Raw genomic sequence first — 27,299 nt, forward strand, 5'->3', positions numbered from 1 at the left:
TGTCCACGAATTACGGGGCTGGGGAAAGAAGCAATAATCTCGTTAGGCGAAATTAAAATCGAATCCCCTGAACCGGGCATAAACACGGCCTGGCTTCGCCGGGAATTAATTGATCAACGTAACTCCCGCGCGCGCCGGGGCCGATCGAGCCTGCGTTTTTCACCGGGCTGAATCATCGATTGCAATTACTACCGTAATATCGTTGGCTGGAATGTCGCCGATGTAGAAACACATGTTATTGTCACACCGCGCAAACAAATTATTAAACACGATATTTTCTTTGAAAATTCTTCGCTACTTTTCGAAACAACACTGATATGTTAAATACTATTGACACTTGGCGCAAAGGAATTATTGAACTCGATGTTCCGTTTGAAAACCCATCACCGCTTCTCGAAATATCATTCCTATATATTTTGGACATTTGTCCAATGAAATTACGAAACTCGAAATTTTGACTTGACAACCTATCACTATTTTTTGGTTAATTCATTCGCTATTTCGTTTCGAACGAAGCAATTAACTATCCTCTGCGAATAAAGTTAAATTAATTAAATCCTACACTTCTCTGATGTAATCGCGAAAACGGTGACGATAATTTTAAATAACAATTTAAAGTTTAAATAAACTACGTTTCCCCGATTCGATATATATAAAATGTTTGCAAATTAAATACCTTCCAACTGTACAGCTATCCAGCATTCTGCGAAATTAAAATACAAATTCCGGTAGCAAGAGAGACAGTGAAATTTAAATTCAATCTAACTATTCTAATTATTCTTTAATTAATCAGGAAATCGAGTCCACGGTGCCGTGGATTTTCTAGCCGTTCTGCGTATCCTAACGAACCCCCGAGTAATCGTTTCGATGGATACATTACAGAAAAGTGAATTACCGATTAATCGATTGATCGACCAAGCTAGAAAAGCGAGAGAGAGAGAGAGAGAGAGGGGGAGGGGGAGGAGGTGAGAGAGAAGGGGAATGCAAATGGTTTTGTCATATTTTATGCAGGTGGGTGATTGCGCTGCGAAACATCCTCGACGGCCGTGAAGCAAAAGAGGATTCGTGTGTCGCGTTTTCAGCAGGTTGCTTTCAGCGAGCAATTATTGTTGGTTTAATCAAACACAGCGTACCACCGCGTAATCTGCGGCAAAGTTCCAGAGCGTTCTCAGAGACCGCGAATAGATTTAATATAGTATTTAATAACTCCAAGTTACGGCGACGATTGTACCGAAAACCTATTCCAATTCGAGGTGCTGGACCGTGTCCTATGACACAGTGCTTTGAACATTTGCGTACAATGTATTTCACATATTCATAGAAAATTTTATTATATTACATACGTATTATTTTAGTATCCCATACAAATGAAATATTTCATAAGAAATTTTAATCGAATAATTTATAATAAAAATATATATTTTCAAGTAGACCATACAAGTTTCGCAATTTTGCAAATATCGTTTGCATACAAATGTACGCTACCTGGCAGTTTATGTAACAATAAATGTAGATCGGAAACATTTTTTGAAGAGTATTTATCAGTGACAAAACAGTTTTCGAACATATTGTTCGCAGGGAGAGAATGAGAAGCGGGCCGGAGTGCATGAAATTTCGAAACAGAATTTTCAATGGTGAAACTCGGTAACAATAATTGTCGAGCTGGAGTGAATGTAATCGCAGGAATAATTGCGACAGAGAAGAATGAAAAGTTCCGCAGTTTTTGATATGTAAAGCGAGGGAACGTGTTTGGAGAGATAGCGCGGGAGAGGAGTCAGTTCGGAAATTCGTGTCGGGTGATACGTTATCAAGCTTTCACGCCGGGACCGCGGCCAATGTGGACACATTGACAAAGAATTCACTGGCCGCAGAAATGGCTCGAGTGCTTTGAATTACCGAACGATAAGGTTTGATTAAACCGATGCCACCGATACCTCGATTCACTGATATTTTTGGATGTGTCTGGTGACAAAGTAATTATTTCGGTAACACCATCCTATCATCAAACGTCAACGAGTCACGAGGGATTACTACTATCAGCGACCAAGCATGGATCATCAGCAGTGTTATGAAAATTATTACTCATAATTGTTTGAATTATTACATCATGCCAATGTGCACGACATTAAAATTTCCCGGAACATTTTAATTTGCCTAACCTGTTTAATTTCTTGCAGTATTTTAATTCTTCAGGACACTTTCATCTTTAAAACATTTTAATACTTTAGAGTGTATTAATCTTTGCAACATTTCAATTCCTCGGAACAAGTTAATTTCTAAAACATTTTAGGTCTTAAAATATTTGAATTGTTAAAACATTTTAATTTTTTGATCATTTCAATTTCGAGAATATTCTATCGCAATCACAAATAGATATCAATCCCAGAAATGCCGAAATTACAAAATCTTGTAACGATCATAATTTTCGTCGAAATCCGAAAAACGGAGAAGTAAACAATAAACAGCGTTACTCGCGATGGTCAGATATAATTAATATTTAATGATCACCGGTGGACGGTAATTAACACACGCTGCCTCCTCTCACTACATATCGGTTCGCGGAATCATCCGACAATGTAAACGAGCCCGTACTTGTAATTTATTCTATTGGTGTTCGCATTATGGTCGACTGGATTGCGATAATTAATGCGATTCACAATCGAATTTACTCGGCCCATTGAAATTGCGAATGATATGAGTTCGAAATATAAGTGATTCGAAATTTAGCTCGACAAATCTGTTTGTACCTGTTTTTAGATACTTGCTGCTTATTTGCTTGTATACCCAGCAAAATCAACCTCTACATTGGTTTCGCTAACAAGACTCTGTTAATTAATTAGCACCGCCCAATCATTATGGAGTTCACGAACTATGCAGCAGAGTGTTCAATGCAAGGACTAGGAACCTCCTGCTAACTACTAACGAGTTAATCAAAACTTCTGTTACCTGTAAATCCTTGGATGTGTAAACACACGGAGACGGGGTAGGATGTTGTGTAATTTGAACGTAAACCTTATTAACTCAGAATGTTCGATTTTAATCGCTCGTAACTCCTAAAGTATCGATTTCTTCTTGTGGGACTCGACATGTTCCCGATTTTTTTTCATCATAAGACTGAATATTTTAAAAGAAATGAAACGGAATCAAAGAGATCAAAAAACGGGAGAGCAATCATTTTCTGTGAAAGAAAAGAATATCAGCGAGAAATAAATATTATTGTGTCACCTACAATCGACCCGTATCGTAAGCCATCGAAAGAGGACATGTTACAAAGGAGGGAAAGACTGCACATCCCTCCGTCCTTACCCAATCCCAAATGAAAAAGAAGTAATCGACCGAGGACAGAGAATTTCGCCAAGAAGAATCGGACCAGGCAAGCGAAACAAAAGAATCGAGGGAACAAGGCACAAAGGCTACAAAGGACCCGCAGGAGAATGCAAGCCGACAAGATTAAGACATTTTCACGGGGTAAAGGCGAGGACAATGGTGGACTCAACTCGTCGAATAAACGGAAATAACACGCTTTATGGAACTTTATTGATCAACCAAGAGTAGATTAATGAGATCCTCGGGCTACTGTCCAACGTAATTGCTTCGTGTCTAAGGAGGAGGAGACTGGGATATTTGTGTTTCCCCTGATCGTACCAAGCAGCCTCCAAGGATATTTACATTCCATCAACTTGGCTGGTTTGTTACCCAGAGAAAAAAAAATCCGAGAGAGAAATGGGTAGAATGTAGATTGAGAGCCTGCGATTCGAGTCCCCGGGGAATTGTCAGCGTAGAAATTCAGGCCTCGGTTGCTCCACGATGATGTCATCAAAAATATACTCCGCTACCACTCAACATAATGACGAGCTTATTTGGAAAGTCTGATGCGATGCCAGGAAAATGTAGACAATTTTCGAAGTACCTTAAAGTGCTGCATAATAAAATTTATTTAAGACGCATAGACACAATTCCGAAGATAGAATTATTTAGAGTGACCTAAGGATACAGGGAGAAATCCACAATTTTATTAAGGACATTTGAAGTATCACTGACATCAATGAAATTTTTTGAAGGTCTTCTGAGACTTTACCGAGTCATTAAATATTATTTGGTTAACGACAAATTCATCTAGGATAATTTTTAGCTCGCAGTAAATTCAGATAAGTTCAGAATGATCCAATACCGAACAGTGCCAACAGGGAATCATAAAATAGGAACAGCAAACGGCTTTAAGAGACCGTCCTCGAAGAGGTGTAGGTCTATAAATGTTTGAAAATCAGCACCGACAAAAATACGATCCGCGAACAACATGCTTTAGCTATTCTCTAAGGAGCTCCAGAGAATCTGATTCACGGAGACCGAGATCCTGCAACATTTAAGAGGAGCGGAAAATGGGAGACGACGGGAACAGAGGCCATATGGGTCTCGGGGCTTCTCTCAGCTTTCATGGGTAATAAAATTCTCAGATCTGTTACATCCATCTCGGAAGCCAGTTTCGGCAGAAAAGCAGAACAGGCCGGGGTGCAACAAGTAAGAGAGTGTATCTGAAAATACTTTAATGAGCGGAGGAGACGCTGATAAAAATCATACGAGTCAATTGCTCGGTGCTCGAAATCTATACCCAAAGGGTGGCCCATTTAATCGAGACCTTAATGAAATATTCGTCTAATTAAGCGGGGCGTAATCTCAGGGATCAGAATAAAGTCGAGTGACAGTATGTAATTAAGGTAGTCCCGGTATCCTTTACGCAAGAGGGACTCTCAAATAAACCCGAGCGAGGCACCGATGAAGCGGAGGAGAAGCACTGATTAGATTTCTATTTCCTAATCAGTCGGAGAAACCCGTCTGGTGTCCTTTCAGTCCTGCTCCTTTCAGCGAACTCACCCTAGGGGAGCCGCTCAAGGATGTTTTATTAATCGTGGTTGCGGTGCAACCGAGAATGTCTTCTATTTGGAACGTTTCGACAGGAACCCGATAGTTAAGTTAATCGACCCCTACAACGACAGAATTTCCTATTTGAAGCCAAAGTAATCCATGTACATTTTGTAAAATTGTCCAAATTTTATTTTTGAAAAGTCTGACTTCAAAAATTATTATATACACATGCCTTAAGAATTCTTATATGATTCTTCTTAATAAAAAAGCAAACATAAAATTCTCACTATAAAATTGTTCAAATGAAAATATTGTCAGAGAAATACTGATATAGAACGATTGAATGAAAAATAAAGCGATCGAAATTGAATTAAATATTAAGCGATCATAATTGAATTAAAAATCAAGCCATCAATATTGAATTAAGTTAATTACAATCAATTTAGAAATTGAGCTTCAAAAATGACTATAAAATTGAGCTTTAAAATTCGCGTTAAAAATTAAGCGATTCAAATAACATTAAAAATCGGCCTATCATAAACTCTAAAGCAAAAAATTGTTTTTGATTGACAGGGGGAGGTAGTGAGCCGATCGACCACAGGATCGGTCCGGAGCACCAGGAGATGGGCCAGCCTGCGTCAGCACGTGAGCAACAACGAGTCCGGGAAGCCAAGGGTCGAGCTTCTCCTTAATAATACTCCGGGGTCGAAGTCCTCGACACCATCCTCCCAGCCCCATACGCCTAACACGCCGCGCACTCCGCACACACCTCTCAAGAAATCCAACTGGGAAGTGATCGAACACCTCACCGGTGAACCACGACCCTCCATTATCACGGTGAGTCACCGATTGAGACACACAGTCAAACCATTGAAGGCGTTCTCCATTCCGCCCCTATCTCCCATTACAGCTATGGTAGGAGAATAGACGATGAGACACAGTGACACGAGGATATGGGGTTCTACAAATCTGTTCGCCGAAGATCATCTTAAATCCAGTATACTAGGGATGATCTCTGGGATCCGGGATTTTCTGATACTGCTGAATTTCCTTAACCCTTTGCGGTCCGATGTCAAGTGTGACTCGACATGGCCTTTCGTTTCAGCTCGTCCGATGTCGAGCCACGCTCGACATCGCTTTGTTTTCTTTCGCGTCCTATATATAATTTCACGATAAGATAAGAGTTACGGGAGAGAGAATCTAAAATAAGCAATTTTTCTCATTGTTTTTTACGGATAAGCTTATTAGCAAAATAACCGAAGAAACAAATGTATATGCTCAACAAATAATTAGCAGCCGTGAAGTCTCCATGCATTCATTGTGGCATAATTGGTATGAAGTTACTGTTGTTGAAATGAGAGCATTCCTTGGTGTCATTATCAATATGGGACTGATGCCTGTTCATGATATCAAAGATTATTGGAGTAAAAAATTTAACTCATACATTCCGTTTTATAATAAGATTTTTAAACGCCAACGATTCCTACAAATATTTAGATATCCACAAATATTTACTCCTGAAATCTGCGCGGACCTGCTGAAACGAAATAGTGAAAAGCGTTCGGACCGCAAAGGGTTAACATCCTCCATTTGTATTTTTAACATCATAATATTATACGTAGTATTACAAAATATATCATTATATCTATCATTAAACCTATAATAATGATGTAATTATATTCTACAACCTTTTCCAAAAAGTTAGTGTTCAGGTTGTTTTCCAACAAGTCAGAGAAATTAATGAATAGTTGGAGACAAACCATTTTCCTAATCAAATCTATCATTTGCTGAAATAAATTCCCGCGGAATGATACAATAAATGTAGCAGTCCCCATAGCAATCTATCAGTCTATAGACGTAACGAAGAATCTATTATCAGAAAAATATTAGGCAAGATGTAGGATAGCAATCTGCTGTTGATGAAATGAGTATCGTTTGTCCCGACGTAACACTGTTCTCGCAAAAGCCACTGTAAGGGGAACTGCGCTAAATGGACGAACCCTCAATGTGTCCACAGATGGGCAGAGGCTCGGAAGTTGGGGTTGGACTGACGAACGGAAGGGAAACAACGCAGGAAACCACCGTAAACACGTCGATAACGCAACGACCGAGGAAATGTCCGCTGTGTCGGTTTTTGAACTCGCTGTGCGCCTCGCATCGCTTCAAAAACTTGCAGGTAAAACTCTCCGTTGAATCGTTTTCCGCCTCTCGGCGATTTCGTTATGAAAATTCCGCCACGAATTCCGCTCGCATGCTACGATCAGAAAAAGATATAAATAAACTGTTTGATACCCGGGGAAAAATTCGATCAGTTATTTCATTTCTCTTTTGCGCCGAACGATGGTTGAAATTAATAAAAGAGAAAGAGAAGTATTAGGTTGGTGCATATGAAATGTCGGATGTTTAAGTAAATATATAAAACTATATATCTTTTTTCAAAAGTTGTTGATTTAATCAAAATATAACCCGTTTGCTTTACTACACCTTTTTCAATGAGATTTCAATACAGAATGCCTGTCTTAAACCAATTTTGATCTTTAGAATTAATAAACTCTGATATGGAATATTTCAGACTGTCTTCATTTATATACTATTTAGCCCGTAAAAATTCGGGCAGATTTTGAGCAGTTTTAGGACAGTGTTGCTAATTTCTTTCGCGAGCAACGTGCCTCAAGTATTCGCGGAACTCTTCGCTAGTAACTACACGTTGTTGGGCTGAAGAAAGTGACAGCGATCTGTCATAAATAATGTCGGGATTAAGAGAAATAGAACGAACCCCAGCATGAAAAACGTAAACACTTGAGTTTTTCTACTCTGACGTCAGCTCTCCGATAAGACGTTGCCAGTAGCTTCGCTAGCGGCGCGTGGCTGTTCCATTACCAACCGCGAAGCATGTTGAACAGCTCTGCCTTGTATGATTCCAAATTGGTTCTAGTTACAACCATAATCACGCGCTTGCATTATACCGCATTTTCGTAACTTCCCTACTAGCTCTCGGATGTTAGAGACTATTAACCCTTTGCGCTCGAAGCCACTTCCACTGGAAATCTGAAATAAATCTTCTGGCTTATAGTATTTCTACCTTATGCGATAAAGTGAATTTTATTAGGTTGGTGCATATGAATACTATATACTATTTAGCCCGTAAAAACTGTCCTGAATGTTTAAAATAGTGAAAGTCGGTTGGGGGAAGATCTATATTTTATAAAATTTTATATTTTACTTCGTTTAATTTCACAATTGTTTTGTACGACATATGCGTAGTTTTTATGGGCTAATCAGTATGTAAATGAAGACAGTCTGAAAAATTCCGTACTATAGTTTATTGATCCTATGAATGAAACTCGCGTTGGAAAAGTGTATTGAAACAACTGGGGCACATTTTGATTAAATCAATAGCTTTTGAAAAAAGATATGCAGTTTTATATACTCTCTTAAAAATCCGATATTTCATATGCACCAACCTAATATATATGTGATGGAACAGAAAATGTACATAAATGATCGTACTGTGTAGAGGAACATTCTGCGGGATTATTTAGCAATCGAGGTGTTCCGTGACAAGTGTCGCGGGATAATTACGGCTTTTATGCGGCGTTTTTAAATCGCGCTGTTGTCGCGAGATGCTTTTATGGTGATTAGAGTGATTTCGAAGATTAAACGCGATGACCACGGAACGCATTCGACGAGTGCTACTTTCCCAATTAATTTTGTAAAGCTGTCAGAACATCCGCCGGAAACGGGAAGCTTTTCCGGCGAACATTCCGACAGCTGCGAGAGAAGTAATTCCAGTTTGCGCTGGGTTAAATGGGAAAATACAAAATTGTGCAACAAGTTCGTGGCCGGGGTCGTACATGCGGATAGAATCTGTCGGGAACTGACTTGGAACTCCAACCATTCTGTCTTCGAGCGATCCAACCGCACATTTTCGATACGGCTGTGCCAATAACATCGACATACTGGGGAGATCCATTAAGTTAAAACTTGTTTATCGAACGTACGCATTGCCACCATTTCTCAAAGAAAAAGTGGAAAATCCTTTGAAGTAACATTAGGACTTCCGTTACGTGCCAATACAATCACTATACGCAACTCAATCGTATTATTAGCTGAGTGTCTCGCAGTTGAAATAAAAGGGTACCAGAGTAACCACTAGAAATCGTTACTAATTATAAATAATTAGTTGTTAGAGAGCACTGATTAGAATTAATTGATTTTAGGGAAAGTTTGACAAAATTGTTTAATGTATAGAAATTAAAAAAAAAATACTACATTAATATTTTACATTTTAATAATTATGCTGTTTAATCTGACATTAATCACAACTTTTATAGCGATTTAACTATTTTTAGCAATTAAGCTGATAATTTATTTTAACTGGCATTTCATCAGCTATTAATGTTTGACAACGAATAATTCAGTGGTTCGAAGGAACATGCTAGAAATACAATCCATTGCCCCATAATCCTACTAATGAAATGCAATACGTGACGTGGGAACCTCACTCATTTGTTGTAAAATGAAACAAATTATCAATCTCAATACCAACAATTATTGGAGACTACTACCCTAATTAGTTACGTGTTATACGTCATTGTATGCATACCGAATGATGAAATATAATTTTTATTGTATCTAAACAAGCGAAATATTTTTATGATGTCTAGATAAATGTGACACCACTTTTTAATTAAGTTTAAGTAAGCGAAATATTTCGATGACGTCTGAGCAAATAAAAAATATTATTTTTATGATGACCGAACAGAATAAATGCAGAATTGTAGAAACAGAAAAATAAAATTAAAAGGTGGACATAAAAGGAAATTCGATAATCGAACCAATGAACATTCTCGATAAAAAACAGAGCACTGTGGAGACCGCACTGTTGTTACCACGCCACAGACAACAGTAAATCGTCAACATTCTATCGCATTAACAATGGCAAACTGTGGTCATCTAATCCGGGCCGCATGCGCAGCCCGAGTCTTTGAGGACGCTTGATCGTTGTGGAGGAGCTTCGATTCGACAGGTTGGCTTCCTAATCGCCAGCTCAACCTTCATAGCATCCGATAAGCCTGAGTACATTGATCTGATCGGAAACCACATTCTCTGATTGAAAGCAAAACTCTGTGGCTCAAATTTGCTCACCTAACTAACGGAGAAATCAGGTTACAGACCATTAGGAGAACCTGCCAGACCTGGCATTTTATAACGAAGTCATTTGAAACAGTACAGTTAACACGAGAGCCCCGTAACAATCCCGTGTCGGAATAATTCAGCAGAATTGTCAACGACGTGGTAATAACATTTATTTAGAGGTTATAGAGAATTAATAATAGCCTGATCTTGAAATTGATTTGATTATAATAAATTGATCGAATTGCAAATCACTTGAATTAAAAATGGTTCAAGTTGAAATTAAGTTCTTCTTTATAGATGTTCTTGTTAAAAAAATTAGTATCCGAGAAATTTTAGGCAATTTCACCCACTGATAAGACCTAATTAATTTTAGATAGCAGTTGAAGCAACATTATAAATCTAGAAGTTAGAAGTAAATCTTAAGCAACAGAGACTTTCACGCAATAGTGAATTATAATTAGCGAACTAGTGACAGCGAATTCAAGTCGATTTTTCCAAGCGAAGTCGGATCAGCTGTCGCAGTCACGATCGTGTCCCGTAGTCAAAGCCAGCCTTTCAATCATCTTGTCCGTGTATTTTCGTAGTTCCTTTAATTTTAGGACCCGCCGGTTCGGACCATCAGCGAAGTATAATTAAACCCGAACCGTTTTTCTGTTTCTGGAAAAACGACCGCGAACACGAAACGATTTTTCACGAGGCTAAATTAATCCTCTAACCGGAAACAGCTTCGTGGCATTTCGGCATCGTATCGGTACAGCAGCACACGCGACACCGTCTCGGCAAATTAGAAAAGTTGCGCGAGCCGGGCAGGATCGAATGATCGCTTTTTAAAACCCCCGATGCAGATTGAACCGTTGAATTAATCGGATCGTCGAATTTATTTCCAATTTCCCCTTTTGTTGGCTACGTGAAAGAAATTCAGAGCGACGAGAGAAGAACAGGAAAGTTTCGAAGTAAAGAAACGATTTCCAGGATGAACTTAATTAATTTCTTCGCTAGAAGGGAACAAAGTCATCGCGGAATGTTTATCCTGGATTTTTAAGGTTACCGGAGGAGCAGCAAAAAATGTTCGCTGCAACGAAAACCGCATATAACTTTGCGATTGAAAATTATCTTAGAATTATTTCAAAATTTCTCTAGAAATTGATCCAATGGAAGTGCCCCATTGATTTTTAAAACTCCGTCAACATTCCACAAAATTTTGTACGAACTCCGAATTACCTAGAATTTTCAGCGAAACATGTAGAACGTTTTCTGGTACGTTCTACATAATACAAATTTTAATCACTCTCTGCATCTCTAATACGGATGAGCAGGAAGATTTCATGATAAGAGAAACACGAGTGGTTCGAAAAAAAACCAGTAGAAATTCTGCATTATGAGCGGAACTGCCAGCAAAATGGAGGATTGCAAAAACCAACGTTCTTTCTAAGAGAGGGTCCAGCAGAATGTAACGCGGGCGTTCAACATTTAAAGTAATGAATTATGCAAATCTTGCCATAGGAAGTCTGACTCATGGTTTCTAGTAATAACCTGTTAAATATGAAATGTTAATCCACTGCCGCACGTCGAAATGTAATAATGTTCTCTTTCTGCCAATATTTAAGCATCCAAGTGAATTTAGTCGAACAACGAATAGAAATTTTCTTTACGTTTTAACTCCCTTGACTACTACGTCATCGACTTAAAAATTTCATAAAACTTAAGAGCTTTACCTAATCAAATCTAAATTGAAACGTCGATAAAATTAGGATATTAATTAAATTTCGGAAATATAACAGATCAGCAACAAAATTAATTTTCAAATCTGACCAAGTAATTCCGTTAGTTCCAAGGGGTTACAATTGCAACAGCTGTGATCATTGTTATTCCGAAGATAATGGTGCAGTAATAGTTTAAGAAAAATCATGAACGTGTGCAGGATGATGTAGAAGGAAACGGTTTGTTGATATTTCCAGACGTAAGCATAAGATCAACAGAGTTTTCGCGAGGGATGCAGTCATACAGTGGTTGAGCCGCGGATCGTTGATCTTCAGGCCCATAATCGCGATTCTCCGCGAATCCCATAACGCAAATCTCGGCTAAGCCAGCCTGGCTCCATTCCCACGCTCTTCGAGATCCGAGAATATTCTCCGGAACGTTCCGCATCGCTTGTTCCGGCCGCTCTGTCTAGATTGCAACATAGTATCTCACCTCTTCATCAGGAAACCGCTTATGGTCGCTATAACAACTATACTAGCTGCCGACAATGCCGCCAGAACATCTCTCACGATTTATTTATCGCACTCTGGCAACCATAATTCTCATTCCCTCCAGAGAAATTCATATTAAGCATGTTCCATTTAAAATTAATTTGAACTTGTACTTCCCACCGCGCATTGAAAATCGAAAAATTTTACTCGTAATTACTTTCGGGCATTTAAAACGCAAAAGTTTAATTTACGCTTATCGATCGGCGTTAAAAATAAGAAACCATGATTTAAAATTCACATCGGACGTTTAAAATCAAAAAATTTCATGTACAATTTCAGCGAGGCTGTTAACAAAAACTGCACAAGTTAAAATCAATTTCGGACATATCCGGGATGAAAAATGTTACTTGATAATTCCTCTCGGGCAGTTAAAATTAAAAATATTAACCTCAAGAATCGTGACTGAATGAAAATGATCATCGTAAAAGAATTATTTAATCCTAGACACTTCGGGTCACTTTGAATAATTCCCGAATGGCGACGCTCGCTGCTAAAATTGTTTGAACGGACGCAATAGAGGCTGACGAGAAAACAGAATTTGTCATGAAAAGCAATTAGATTTTCCCGCGAGCGATTCAGGCTTTTTTTCGTGACACGCTTCCGAGGATTTCGAAAGCGGAGAGAACGGTTAAATGAACGAGCGCGAGGAAGGATGAAAACGGGACCGGATTTTAATTAATTTTAATTAATTTACTTCCCTGTCGCGGTGCGGAGGGGAGGAGCGAGAGCAACCGCCGGACTGGGACGCACTCTACGCGCCGAGTATCCGTTTCCCGCAAAATCTTGGTGGTTGACGAGCCACCGGGAACACGGCAGGTGATAAAACACTTGGTTTATGTCACGCGATTGCTGCGGCGGTCTTATCGAGCCTCGTATAGAGGCGTTCCGACGGAGTTGTTCTGACAATGTGCGATATGTGTGTGTGTCCGGATTACGGGCTCGAATGGTTTAGCTGACTAGAACTGATCAAATCGATCCCGCAATGTCGACACCATGATTTACGAGCATCCGGACATATCTTGGAGTACTTGCGAACTTATCTGTTCCCGATTAAATTCAATAAAATGTGTGATCTCCTCAGTGTTTCCGTCACTTAATCAAGCTCAAAGCTTCTCATATCATTTTAATTAATAAGTAGATTTCGCTGGTTTTTAATTAAAACGTTTAAATCCGTTAAGTACTTAGTGCGTTTTTAGCTAACAAGACGAATCTCTCGCTTAATTAATAGATCTAAGTTATCTCCAGTATAATAATATTAAATCCTCTAATTAATTAGTACATTTCACTTGGTTATAGTCGACAGAATTAAATCTCCTAATTAATTACAGGATCCCACTTGTTTTCACCTAATAAAATATCGTCCGCTAATTCCTTGCAAGGTTTCGTTTGTTTTTACGTAACAAAGCAAGATCCGGTAATTAATGAGTTTATTTTAATTACTGCGTCGTTGACAAAATTAAATTCGTACACTGAGAGATTGCTGATACAAATTCTATGAGCGGCGTTGAATAGAAAATTTTATTTATCCTGTCAGAGGACGGCGGAGATTATGGTTGCATTTTAAAAAAAATATTATTTCTAGGTGGAGATGCTGTACCAGAGATACTTCTTACGAATGAACCAGAGCAACATGACACACGTGCTGGGCCTGCTGGCGGGTCTGGCAATCGCTCTGGGCCTTCTTTTATTTCTGCGACTATTATTGAACGATGATCAAGAATTTCTAGTCATGTTGGAGCGACCTGAGAACCTATCACTAGCTGTCACTCTGGTTTTCTGCATCGCGGTGTATTCTGGTGAATGAATATTCGTTTCTCAATTGTTTGTTTATGTTAATAATAAATCATGGCTTGTTAAAATATGTCCCGAGTTTGCATTGTTTCATAAGTCACCCATAGGGCCACCAGTTTTCCGAATAAACCAAGTTTTCTGGCTGGACATGCTAACACCGTTGGTTTTAATAGAAACAAGTAGAATCGGTCGGTTATGTGGTCAGAGGCCTAAGATTAATTGCGCTCTTCAATTTAATAAAAGACCCTGACAATATTAATTAAAGACCTTAAATTACACCGTTCGAAATACGACAACGAAACGCGCAGAGAAATCATTTAACTTGTCAAGAAGAATATAGATATATTGAATTACTAGGAAATAATTAATTATCCCCAATTGAAATGAATTGTTACTCATACACGTAGTTAGCAATATCCGAAATTGTAGACGATATAGTTTTCGTTTAATCAAATGAAATAAATACAAATAAAACAGAAAAATCCGAAGTACACGGTGAGTCGACACGTGGTCTCGGCAATTATTTTAATCACCCCAATCAAGATACCCATAATTTCTTCACTTAAACCCACGAATTGCATAAAGAATCCATCGAGAATTTCCCTCGCATTATCTGACGGTACATGACTCCCAGCAGACAATCATTAACGTAATATAATATCAATTCCGAATGAACATTCTGACATTAATTCAAATTTTCGTATATTTCATTAAAATATATATAGAAAAACGAACACGGAAACATATATGCCGGAATAAGCTGACGAATTATTCAATGCATAACTAGTTACAGTTTCGTCGATAACGTCAGTCGTTCGATTGTTAATTACTTTTCGAGTCGCAGCGGGTCGTTCGTAAAGGACAGACAAATCCGAAACGAGGATAAATCGTGAACAATCGCCGCCGCCGCCACGAATGTTTCGAAATAGCAAGGAGGAAGACCGTAATCCCTGTAGAACAAGAAGCCCCTAAGCCTGTCTCTGTGGTCCGTGTCGGAACGGCGACGGTGACAAAGCCTCGGTCCATTTGCCGACAGCGTAAAACCACGCGTCGCGACCGTTCACCGGGCGAAACGGCCTGATAAAAACGACCCGTTATCTCTACTTTCCCGTGGGAGTAACGAGGAAGATCAAACCGGACAATAATGGATAAAACTCCGTTAACGGAATTTCTTTCCACGGCGCGGCGCGGGCAGCGATGGTCAACCGTGGTGGATTTACGCCGATGGAAAAACACCGTTGCAAAAATAATCGGCCGCGCGGAATGAAAACTGAATTCGCCCGTTTGCATGTCCCCGTGTTTTCTTACGGAGGCCACCTCTCGCGTATTTTTGCCACAATATCGAAGAATATTGACGGAACCCCAGACATTTTTATCGACCAGCGATTTTTATAAAAATTTCAAACGCTTCGCTATTCCCACTATCAACTGTCGCAAGTTTGATTCTGAAGACCCAATCAATATACATTGGTATACAAGTTTGGAGACAGTAAGCAGGACTTTTAAAGTTTCAATGAGAGTTGCAGTTTTGCATAATTTTTAGATTTCTGACTAAATTCTTCCTTATAAATCATTTCCTTGATTTCGTTGTTCGATTATTTCAATCATACGGTAACTTCGTTCTATCTTGTTCCCATTCATTGCAGTTTATCAAAGAAGTTTTTTTCCAATAAAAATTGTATCCTCATGAAATCCACAGTCTATTGATTACTCAATCGTCTAGAGTATCTATTAAATAAAGTGACTATAAATACATTGGATGTTGCAACGTGCTTGTGAAATTCTTAAACGAATAAATTCTCTGTTCTAGTGTTGGTGGCAGCGATATCGAGACCAGGAATGAACGAAGTATGGTTGGCAGGGGTCAGTGGGATCATTCTGGTGACCCTGCTGGCCCTTCAGGTGTCATTGAACGTCCACCTAGCCCTAGGCTCGAAGGAACATCGAAGCGGCGGACCATTAGCAGCAGCCTGGGCGGTTTCTTTCTTCATCTACATGGCCTACGCCCTCCTACCAATTCGGCTGCGATATGCATGCGTCGCGGGCTTCGTTTTCTCCGTGGCGCACTTGATCGGTGCATTCGCCCTCTACCCATCCCATTATCCAGCCATGGTGGAACACGTAAGTGCCATTACGTAACGGCCGCTGATCGGTGTTTCGCGTGATCCGGTGATTTCAAAGAGTCATTACATCGGCCGTACGAATTCGGCTGCGAAAGGCTGCGCGAGAATCTAGTTTCCAAAGCTCGAGAAAACGAGCGCCTGGTGCCCTAATCAGTTAGGGATCTTCTTTCCAATTTATACAACAGGAAGGATTTCTCAACGATGGGAAATATGTCTAAGCAAATTGCACGTGAAACGGTTTCAGATTCGATGAAAAATTCAATTCGGAAGTTAAGTAATTAGAAAATCTTTAGACTCGATAAAAATTACATTGGAAGTAACAAGCGAGTATAACGTCGCAAAAAACGTAACTATAAGCAGAATACAAAATCCATACAGATAGTTGAGTACTAATGTAGCGAGAGGCTAACGATTACAAGCTCCGTAATCTCGCAAACGACTACGACGCCCGGTCGTAAAATAAACTAGCCGAGACATCGATTACACCGAAAAGAATCTATGAATAGTGACGTTAATGAGCCGGATGACAGTCCCAATTACAGGGGACTACAAATATCCCAACCGGCCGTGAGTCAACGTCGCGGGTAATAATAGTCACGGTAGACGGAAGCCAAAGAGCGGTCGCGTGCTGGCTGTCAACGAAAACCGTCGTCTAGGAATTTGAATGCCGCTAGCACCAGCGGCCGGCAGCGTTGCGCCGCTGACGAGAAACTTCAATGGCCGAACGAGAGAGGAGGGAGAAAGAGAAAGAAAAAGAGAGAGAGAGAGAGAGAGAGAATGCATATGCAGGGACCAGGGATTCGGTAACGACGCGATTATTATCCGCAAGCGGTGCAATCGACGCGTCGCGGGATCGAGATACCGGCGGAACACGCCACCACGGTGCAACACACTACGTTGCAACGTACGTGTTAATAATAGACCGTTGGTGGATCACGAGGTGCAACTAAGATACACCGGAAAATTGCAGGGAGCGTTCACTCCGGCGTGATAACGCCTCGATTAAATGCACCTCGCGCGGTATCCAGGAAGCCGTAAAATCAGTTGGATGTACCCGAAAATTGCATACATGATGCGGTTCGGAATAAATTCTTGACGCGCTCCTTATACGAAACGCATACATGACGAATTTTTCATTTAGAATACATTTACGATGCATCTTTTATTCAAAATGTGTTCACGATGCAAGTTTTATTCAAAATATATTCACGATCCAGGTTTCATTCCGAGCCCATTGAGGATGCTACTTTTGCACAACATGCATTCCTGATGCCTTTTTTTTACAGAGATTCCAATTGCGATACACTTCTCACAGAAATTCCAATCACGGCGCACTCGATGTCCAAAATGTGTCTATTTATGCAATCTGCGTAAGAAATGCATCCGCGATGAATTTTTGATTGGCAGGGATTTTATCGGCTCGTGATCGAAATAGATCTTGTTACGTAGGATCAAGGGACGCGCAAACAATATACTGTGCCTGTTTCATCAAATCGCCGAGCGGCTAAATCTTTGATGGCCGAATGCTAACGAGCTACAATAGACGAACGGATCGGTTAACGAGCACAAAATCACGGAGGATAACTGACGCAATACCAGCTAGGATTAGTGAAAAGCGTATGGTCGACAGAGATTCGTGCACCTACGAATGTCAGTTGAATAGAAGATTTTGTCGCTGACATAATGACCCTCGCGATTTGCGCGCAGACAGTGTCATGCCGCGAGATAACTATTTCGTCCTAATACGATTGGTCGACAGCATAATGATCGTAAATCGCTGGCCAATTATTTACCAATATAATGCTAGAGATAACATCCATAATCGCTGACCTACATTTTCACTCGTCCTTCACCCTTCAAAAAATCAATTCCCCGGATCCGATCAAAACATTGACTCGACGAAATGGAAATTTGCAAGTGGTAAAATAATTGTTTCCCGTACTACTGTTTATAATATCTCGAATTTCTACTGTAATTTTAATATCTTTTCAAATTGTACTATACAGCTTTGATATTCTTCCAAACTGTGCGATCACTTCTAAATTATTTCGAATTGGGCATCAATTGTAAAAATCCCTTCAAGTTGCACGTTCATTCAATAAAAAGATGTTATTCCGGTGAAATTTGCGCCAGAAGCGAACAATTATTGAAAAGCAGATTGACGCACGCGCAATTTACGACGGTCCTTTGACAATCGCACCCCCTACTCCGCATAAACGATGGAGGGACAAAAGAATAACCGTGTCCAGGCGGTGGAACAAACGGCGCTAACGAACGTGTAAAGGAATTCATTCTGGAGGACTAACGGTGGGAAGAACACGGGCGGGGTCGCAAACGGAAAAATTAATTTGCGCGTTTAATCAAGCTCCTTGCAGTCGAATCGAAGGCCACCTGACACGCGGCATCGCGCCCGAGAAATTACCGGATATTGAAATTGACGTCTAATTAGCGCGAGTTGCCATTACTCGGAACGGCGGCCGCGCTGATCGTGTTTTGTTCGATTAATCCAGGACCTTTGTCCCCCGGAAGGTTTAACCGTGTCAAAGGACAAAATTGCTCGGCATTCACAGGGTTGTTCCGCTCTGGCGTGATCCCGGTGCGCGCACGATGTCTTGCCCCCGACAAATGAGAAACCCCGAGGACACGGCTCGACGGTGCGCGACGCGAAACACCATTTTTCAAGCCGGCACCCACGACCGGGGAACGGCTGCGAAAATTTCAATTCATCCCGCCGCGTCTCGCCTGAATTATTCAATGACTGTCCGCGACAGTACGCGACGGGAAACTAGTCGACATTATCGTACAAAAAGTATCGAGTAGCTGCCGCCCGATTTCCGGAATGGCCACATAAATTGTAACAGAAATTACGAACAAGTTTGCTGGTTAAATCTACATCACAATGCTGCGTAATTAGTATACTAGAAAGTATGCTAGAAGAAATATTTGAGCCGCCCAGTGCACACATCGATTAACTCCACTTTTTGAAAAATCTTAAATTTAAGTGTCAAAGCACTTGGTATAGTCATAACTTTTTATATTTATAATAACTTTCCTGAATAATAAAGATTAACACCATTAAACGGAAAAATTTTTTTTTCTTTTTTTTTTGGCTATTCTTTCTTGTTAATTTTATACATTAAATAATATTAATTTTATACATTAAATTATACGTTAAATGAAAGCTACATCTGTATTTATTCATTCTACATTATATACGTGAATCTATGTTATAACAGGAATTTTAAAAATCAATGTATTGTACATTTCATCGCGTTTCTCGACTTTTTATTTTATGGAGTTAGTCGATGTGTGCACTGAACGGCTCATTTATTCATTCGAGATTATTCAGTGCCTTCATATTACATATCAATTCTGTGAATGTTATTATGATAATATTACTCTTGTATCATATTTCATTGTTATGATACTACATGTATCAGAGGATTACTATTAATTGATGTAATTCGGACAGTGTAAACCTAAATAATGACAATTAATATACGTATATTCGAAGAGTTAATCACTGTACTAGTATCAATTTTTCCATTCGATTGAATGTAGTAGATACAAAAAGAAAATGTGACGCTCCAGTAATATTGCTGCAAAATCCACATATTGTTGGTGTTATTCTCGAGCACAATATTACAGGAAATAACGAAAACGGTGAGTTTTGAAATGCAGCAAAAAAGTTCGTGTTGGAATATAGTTTAACAATGAGGAAGACAGAGAACTGAATTGTTATAATACGAAACTTATATATTTCCAAATGAAAGTCGATATTCCGGTTTTTGCTGGGCGATTGTAAAACGGTGCGTGTTTTTGTTTTGAAATTAATTTCCTAGAACGCAGTCGGTTCCATTGTGCAGTTTTTAAAGCGAACGATGCGTCACGGGTACACAGATATATTTATGTACAGGGAACATATGCGTTGAGCGATAAGAGATAAGGAAACAGATCGATGCTGGGAAAGCATAAAGCTGACAGGGTCGACTCTCAAATCTCACGGAAACAGTTCGTTCTTATTGGATTTCGTAGCAGCTTTGTGTCTTCATCCATCAAGCAACCCGGCACGCTCTCGTCGTCGCGGAGCAATTTATTTAAGTATTATTATACTGAAAGCCTCGGGAAAGATAGTCGATACCTCTTCGACGTTTATTGATGCACAGAAACCCTGTCTCTGAATACCTGATACCCTACACCGGCTCCGACTAATGTAGTCAGCATTATATTTCGCCCTCCCATTTAAATTAATCGCTCTCTAGTTTCAAATTAATCTGCCGGGAGTATTATAAATGCTCGGCGAATCGTACATTCTTGGCAAAATTATTTCTAGCCATCTCGAACTATGCTTTTGGTAAATGAAGACGGGGATAATTATAGAGAACCATGGTAAAGTCGACCGTGGGAATACCCTGGGTAGAGAACGAGAAGATAGCAATGAAATATCGTAATGCTGGTGAGCTAATTTTTAAATAACTGCTATATATAATAATAAAACGTAAATTATAATTACTTTAACAATATCCAACAATACGAATATCGGTAGAAAATAATAACAAAATAAGTAACATAATTTAATTTAAAAAGCGAATGATAAGTACTTTAATATAATTGCATGTCGAAGTTGGCTAAAAGTACTCGGTTACGCCGATGTCCCGAGAAGAAAAATAAATTAAAGAAACGCCAAGGCCAATCAATACCCTAAGGTCATCACCCTAAATTATCGTGGACCCGTGTCGGCAGCTCCCGGGCGACAATATTCCCATGAAAAACGATCCGTTTGAAGTCGAGAGGCCGAATAAAACCGTCCATGGGACACTGGCACATAGGAAGACACGATCGTCGGAACGTTCCTCATAACTGTTCACAGAACGACAAATTACTCGGCGCGACGTGACTCTTGCGATCTCTGCCCCTACTCCCCGACACCCGGCTACCTCTTTGAAAGGGTGCCGCGAATCTGAAGTCAAGACAGGGGTTGCAATCACACCGCGGTCAGGACGTGACGTCCACCTCTATTAGAGGCATCTCCTGCTCGACGCGTATACCGGGTGTCCGACATCCTTTGAACAAGGCTGTTCAATCCCGACAAGCTTGTACAAGCTGTCAAAGCGCCGACTTCACGCCGCGAGGCGCCTCGAATGACCTCGGCAAAAGGAATCCCTTATAAGGCTGAATACTTGATGCGATTCTGACCAGGAAAACTGCACTGAACATTTTTCATGACGGATCAACATTTTTCATTATTTCTTGGCTCGCGAAAAAACCAGAGATCTTCTGTGTGAAAAGATGCTTTGGAACTGTTAACCAGCCTTGTGTTATTTTACTATTCTAAACAATTTGCAGGAAATTGCAAAAACCTATGGGTTTATAAATTAAAAAAATGATATAACTTTTCATGATTTAATTTCCTGTGGTTATAATTGTCGTGATGGTACACAACAGATTCTAAGGCTACGTAACTTGAAACATAAATTAAATGCTTAAAGTTGGAACAATTACTAAATACAAAATGATTAATTTCCAAATTAATATTCATTAAAATAAAATTCTATGAATTTACTGAAGTGACGACCGCTTAAAACGGGAGTATAATTGTTTTAAAATTGATTTAGGAGATGGAACGAAGCGCTCGCGAGTCGGTGCAGAATCGGAATGTTTGCAGAAGCGAAGGCGGTGGTTTAAAGTAAAAGGAAATCGTGGGGAGCGAAACGATCGTACAAGTTGAAAAGTCATTCAACAGCCGGGTGCAGCAGGAAATAAACGTATCGTTTGATCTCTCGGCAAGGAAAAAATCGTACAACGACATTGGCGCGACAATTTGTAAAATTGCAGTGCGGCTGCGAAGAGGGGCTGAACAGAAAAATGACGACGATCGACGAACGGAAACGTTCCGGTGAATCATACATTTCGAACGCGCGAACGATTTCCCCATCGGCGATCTTGAAAATGCCATCGCTTTTGTGCAGGCAAGGAGGATCGAAGCCATTAAAAATATATTCAGAGAAGAAACTGCACTCTACGTTCTTAGGTGGCTGACATGCATTTATTTATGACGTTTTATTAAAATAATTAATCTTATTAAACAATTTGGTGAACTTGAAAATTTAAATCCCCGAGAGATATAATCCTCTCGAGCAGCTATATTTTCAAGAATTTTCCACAAAGTGAAATGAAGTCTTATGACAATTTCCTATGTCACAATGGGAGCAGAAGTTGTTTTATTTTTCGAAGAAATGATAGATGAATTTTTCAAGTGCAAAACTTCGAGATCCGTAAGCTTTCGAGAATTTTGCCACAAAGTAAAAATGAAGATCTATGAAAAATATACCTCCCGAAGAAATGATCGATGAATTCTTGAAGCGTAACAGAGAAATCCCTTTAGCTTTGAAGGGAGACCGACAAAGAAACGTGATCGAGTTGGTAGAGGTTTGTAAATAAAATCGAAAGTTAGAAAGTTGCTTTGATAATGGCGAATCGCAGTATGGAACATGCTCGCGGCTAAATCGAGAAAATATGTTCGTTCCCAGGGAACTTAACCGCGCTGGAACGCAAAAGGGAGAGTTGGCAGCCATTTGCGAAATTGCTCGGTTAACGAGCGTTCAAGGGACGCTTGGGATTCGAGATCTGCTCTCAACAATCTTCCCCCGGAACATCAGCAAAGGCATTTATCAGCCATCTGTTCCAAAGCCTCGGTCAATTAACAACTGCTATTTTTACCGGCAAGCAAATCTCGCCGTCGCACTATTATTTCACCACTGCCGGTCGCCTTCAGTGTTTCATAATTCAATAATTATATTAGCCAACGCACCTCTCGTCGTAGTTTTTATGTCACACTCTATTATTTCAAGTGAAACTGTGAAATGGAAGAGCGAAGTACGCGCTTGGTTAATATTATCAGCCGGGAAGCTTAAATATTATCAGCCGGTGCAGCATTCATGAATAATTAGAAAAAATTGAAACGATTGCACAGATTAAAAAATATTTTTCCAAGTTGAACCGATTTACTAAAGTCGGGAAACGTGTTTTAAAACTGAACACATCTTTTAAAATATATTCAGCAGATATTTTAAAATTCAACAGATTTATTTGCATCAAACAAATTTCCAGTAAATTGAACAAACGTTTAAAAGATTTATAAAAAAATTGTACAGATTTCTAAAAATTCGAACAATTTCTATAGATCGGAGAGATATCGAAAAAAATCTCATATAATTGAATGGATTTTTGACTGAGAGAATTTTTTAAGAGAAGAAGCAGACCGAATACCGGCGGAAATGAATGATATTTTTAATTGGAAATAGCTCAGCGAAGTGGACCATTTTGGATGAAATACCAGAGCGTATCTTCAATCGCGAAATAACGTAGAAATGGGGATTGGCATCGATTTAATGTCCGGTAGTGGGAGGATCAAAGACCACAGGAATACGAGATTGCACGCAGAAGGATCGAACGAGTGTCAGTCAGCCACGGCGGATTTTCAGAAACAGAAGGTGAAGAAGGGAACTGGAACGGAATACCAGGGGAGGAAGATGGCCTGACAGTGATTCACGAAACTCGATTAACTTTTCCATCAGCATGCTAGGCACTTGGCTCCCGGTGTAACGCGACGTCCTTCATCGTTCCGAGTCGCTTCCGGCGGAACGTGTGAGCATCGATTTAATGCAAAATCGATGGATCGGACCGGGGCGAGAATGTGCTCCTTCGAGTCTTCCTGAAAACGATTCCGCGACGATTTCGCACGAAACGGCAGCGCGCTCGGATCGATAATATTTAATAGGATTGAGATCCGAAGATACTGGTTCCATTCGCCGGCATAAATGGGATATCAAGCTCGATGGATCATGAATCTTGTCACTGGGAATTTTTAATTAATCGGTGCCTCACCGACCGGAACACAGAAAAAGATAGCACAACGAGATTATCTAAATACAATCTGCTATTAGCTCTCGCGCAACAAAAGCTATACGACTGAATTTGATGACCAATTTGCTTCTAAGATTTGTCAAAGGGTGTCTAATAATTTCTTCACATAGATTGTCTAACCCAGTCACGATAAAAATCACAAACAGGTGATTAAGAAAGGAAGCAACAAGAAATCGTATTATCTCGGAAAATCGATGCCGACGAGAAGGCAAGTTTATCAAAGCTCGCTTTCGTGAAGCTCCTTAATTCATCAAAACCCCATCCATGGCGTGTAACCTGAGGAAGGTAGCACAGGAGAGATTTGCAAATCCCACCCTGGGAGGGTTCAGACACCAGTTTCCCGACCGATATCACGAGCAACAAAAACAGTTCTCGTGACGTCAGAATCCCGACAGCCGAGGCTCTAACTATTCATGTATTCGTCCATTTCAATAAAAAAAAGGTGGAATGAAATTACCGAAGACGTACACAAAGCTGAATCCAACAATCTATTCGCCGAAGCCTCGGAGGGGATCGACTCCAGAGAGAGAAGAGACCGGCTTTTCCCTGAACCGTGCGACACGTGAATAGGTTTATCGGAGGTTCATTAAGTCTCTTCGCGATAACACGTCGTTTTCTTTGGACCGACGACACGAGCCATATGGGGCTATCCTGAACGCGACGATCCCATAAATAACGAGCAACATCGTTATTTTACCATTTAGATTTGCATATACTCACGGCCGTTTCGTGAATCCATGGCGGTGTATTTATAGAGTGGAATTGGAGTCATGAGGGTATATCCGCCGGGTACGGTGAAAAGGTAAAAAGGTGATTAATAAAGAGCAGTCGAAGTACGTTTACAACCAACTGTGTGAGCTTCCGTTCTACCGTTCCAGTGATACAATTTTTTTTCTAGACTACAGGAAAGTGCAGTTTGCCTTCATTCCGACTAAATTGACAGAACGTTCAACGTTTTCCAATACTCCGGAAAACAAATAAACAAACAATATCAACTGGAAAATGTCGGGAGAAAAAACGTGGGAAGTTACCATGTTGTAGTGATTTATTTCTTGAAAATGAACGATTTGCATGGTCGATCGAAAACAGTTACACAGGATCTGCTAATTGATTCTGTCTAATTAAAAGTGTTCAATACCAGTAACTATGAAGAAGACACTTTGAATCCTGATGATCTACAATGAACGTTAAAAAGCTGCCATGGACGTTAAAAAGCTACCATGAACGCTGAATAATTACCATGACATTTTAAGAGTTAACATGAACACTAAAGGGACACCTTGAACATTGAAGAGAGCCCTTGAACACTGAAGAAAGGCCTTGAACCCTGAAGAGACACCTTAAACCTAGGAGAATTCTCAAACCCACAAGAATGATCATAATCGCTGAAAATTTACGTTGATCTGCGCGGTAACTCGCGACTCTCAATGATCTAGAGGGACTTAGTATTAACTATAGAATAGATGTATATTCTACGAATCAGAGCTGACTGTACAATCAGCGAAGCATTGCCGCGCTGTCGTCTCGTAATACCAGTTACCCAATCCTATTGAGGAACAAAAGCAGCGTGACGGTAACAACATTATTAAACAAAGAGCAGCAGAGCGCAGAAAGTTTCGTATCAAAGGGCAAATTTGCAGAGATCTGTGCGGATCTATAGGAAACCTGAGCACCTCTCGCTGGCCGAGTACAGCTGTAGGTTTTTAATACCGACAAAGCTGCCGTATCCAGAGACCATTCCACCAGCGAGGAAACAATGGATCCGTTGGTTCTGTTAACGAGTAACAGATTGCATCTGGGTTTAAGCCGTGTAAACACGCGTACACGATATCCTTTTGTCCGTGAAAACATGCGGACATATTTTTTTTTGTTCCCCTCAGCGAATTTCATCCCTCGATATTTCGCGACTGAAAAACTTGCTTATGTCCTGTCGACCGTCCCGCCGCCTTTGATGCGTTTCCGGTATCGGCAGAGCGTAACACGATTCCGAAAATGTAAATAAAATTTGCAACGGGATACATCCGCCGCGTCTGCAGCCGTGTAATAAAATTTTGCGGAAGCTCCGATAAAATTAATGGAATCCGTCGATAAAGGACGACCGGAATTAATGGTTGATGTGCATCACTTAAATTCCATGTCCCTGAAATTCAATTAAATCGAACGCGTTTAACGATGGAAATGGAATCGCTGGAATTATGGGAACCAAACGCAAGAATGCAGTTAATATCGAGATTACGATACGCTGAATTTTCGGGCACTCGATTGACAACGAAACTGTGATGATCCCTGTACCGTTCGATATTGTTTGTAAAATGGTAAAAATAAGCCAGGAGAGCTTCGTAGAAATAATTCGATTTTTCATGGTGCTGATACTATAGGCACCCACGTTTTTAGATGACACAAAACTATCACTATTTTAGTGTCAATTAAAACAACCATTATTCTCGTCAGATTTTCAAACTTGCCTAAATTTTTGGAAGATTCAAAGTAATCTAATTTTAACCAGTATGAATCTGAACCATTATATTTTTATGGCTCAAAGCCATCACTATTCTAGAACCAATTAATACCGAGAAATTGATTCGCTGAATTTTCGAACAGGGAATTAACGATGAAACTGTGCTCGTTGCGTAGTTAAAACATTGTTTGTAAAATGTTAAAAACAAGTGAGGAATATTTCGGATAAATATCCCAGTATTTCTCACACACCGTGACGGTGAATCGCGACGGGTGGCGATAAAAATGGAGGCTTATGTTTGATGCACAGGTGGATGCACACGAGAGGAAAGATCGAAACATTTTGCGATCATTGAACCGAAAGATTCAATTGGCGTTTGAAGCGAAGAATCTACGGTAGCGGAACATGATCGGATATGTGATCAGAAAAGCAGCAACGAATGCGGGGAATGGTAGACGTTCCTGCAAGCATCGAAACATCCGCTTCCTCCGTTCCGACATTAGCATTGTCACCTGAGAAAGTGTGGCCACCACCCTGTAAATAATTTTCCGAAACAACATTTTCCAAAATTGAACTCGTGAAGTATACTGTCGGCTCCTTATAAGGGTGTATCAAAATTACGGTAACACCGGCAATTAAAGGGTTCCTAACGTCATTTCAAGTAACTTTTTCCCTTGTGAAAATGCAAACTGCAGCTTTGTTTGCGAGTTATTAATGAAAAACAGTAGCTAGTGAGAGGCGAGCGAG

The 27,299-nt window shown here is 40.0% G+C and overlaps 1 protein-coding gene across 1 annotated transcript in view; it reads left to right on the forward strand.

The window, feature by feature from the left end:
* LOC144472796 (adenylate cyclase type 6) overlaps nucleotides 1-27,299 on the forward strand; it is a 73,136-nt gene that overhangs the window by 11,995 nt on the left and 33,842 nt on the right. The window contains exons 3-6 of the mRNA XM_078186168.1: nucleotides 5,437-5,700; nucleotides 6,881-7,039; nucleotides 13,837-14,050; nucleotides 15,856-16,166. Coding sequence (XP_078042294.1) covers nucleotides 5,437-5,700; nucleotides 6,881-7,039; nucleotides 13,837-14,050; nucleotides 15,856-16,166 — 948 coding nt within the window. The remainder of the gene's footprint in view (nucleotides 1-5,436; nucleotides 5,701-6,880; nucleotides 7,040-13,836; nucleotides 14,051-15,855; nucleotides 16,167-27,299) is intronic.

This window comes from Augochlora pura, chromosome 7 (assembly GCF_028453695.1).
Source record: "Augochlora pura isolate Apur16 chromosome 7, APUR_v2.2.1, whole genome shotgun sequence".
Lineage (NCBI taxonomy): Eukaryota > Metazoa > Arthropoda > Insecta > Hymenoptera > Halictidae > Augochlora > Augochlora pura.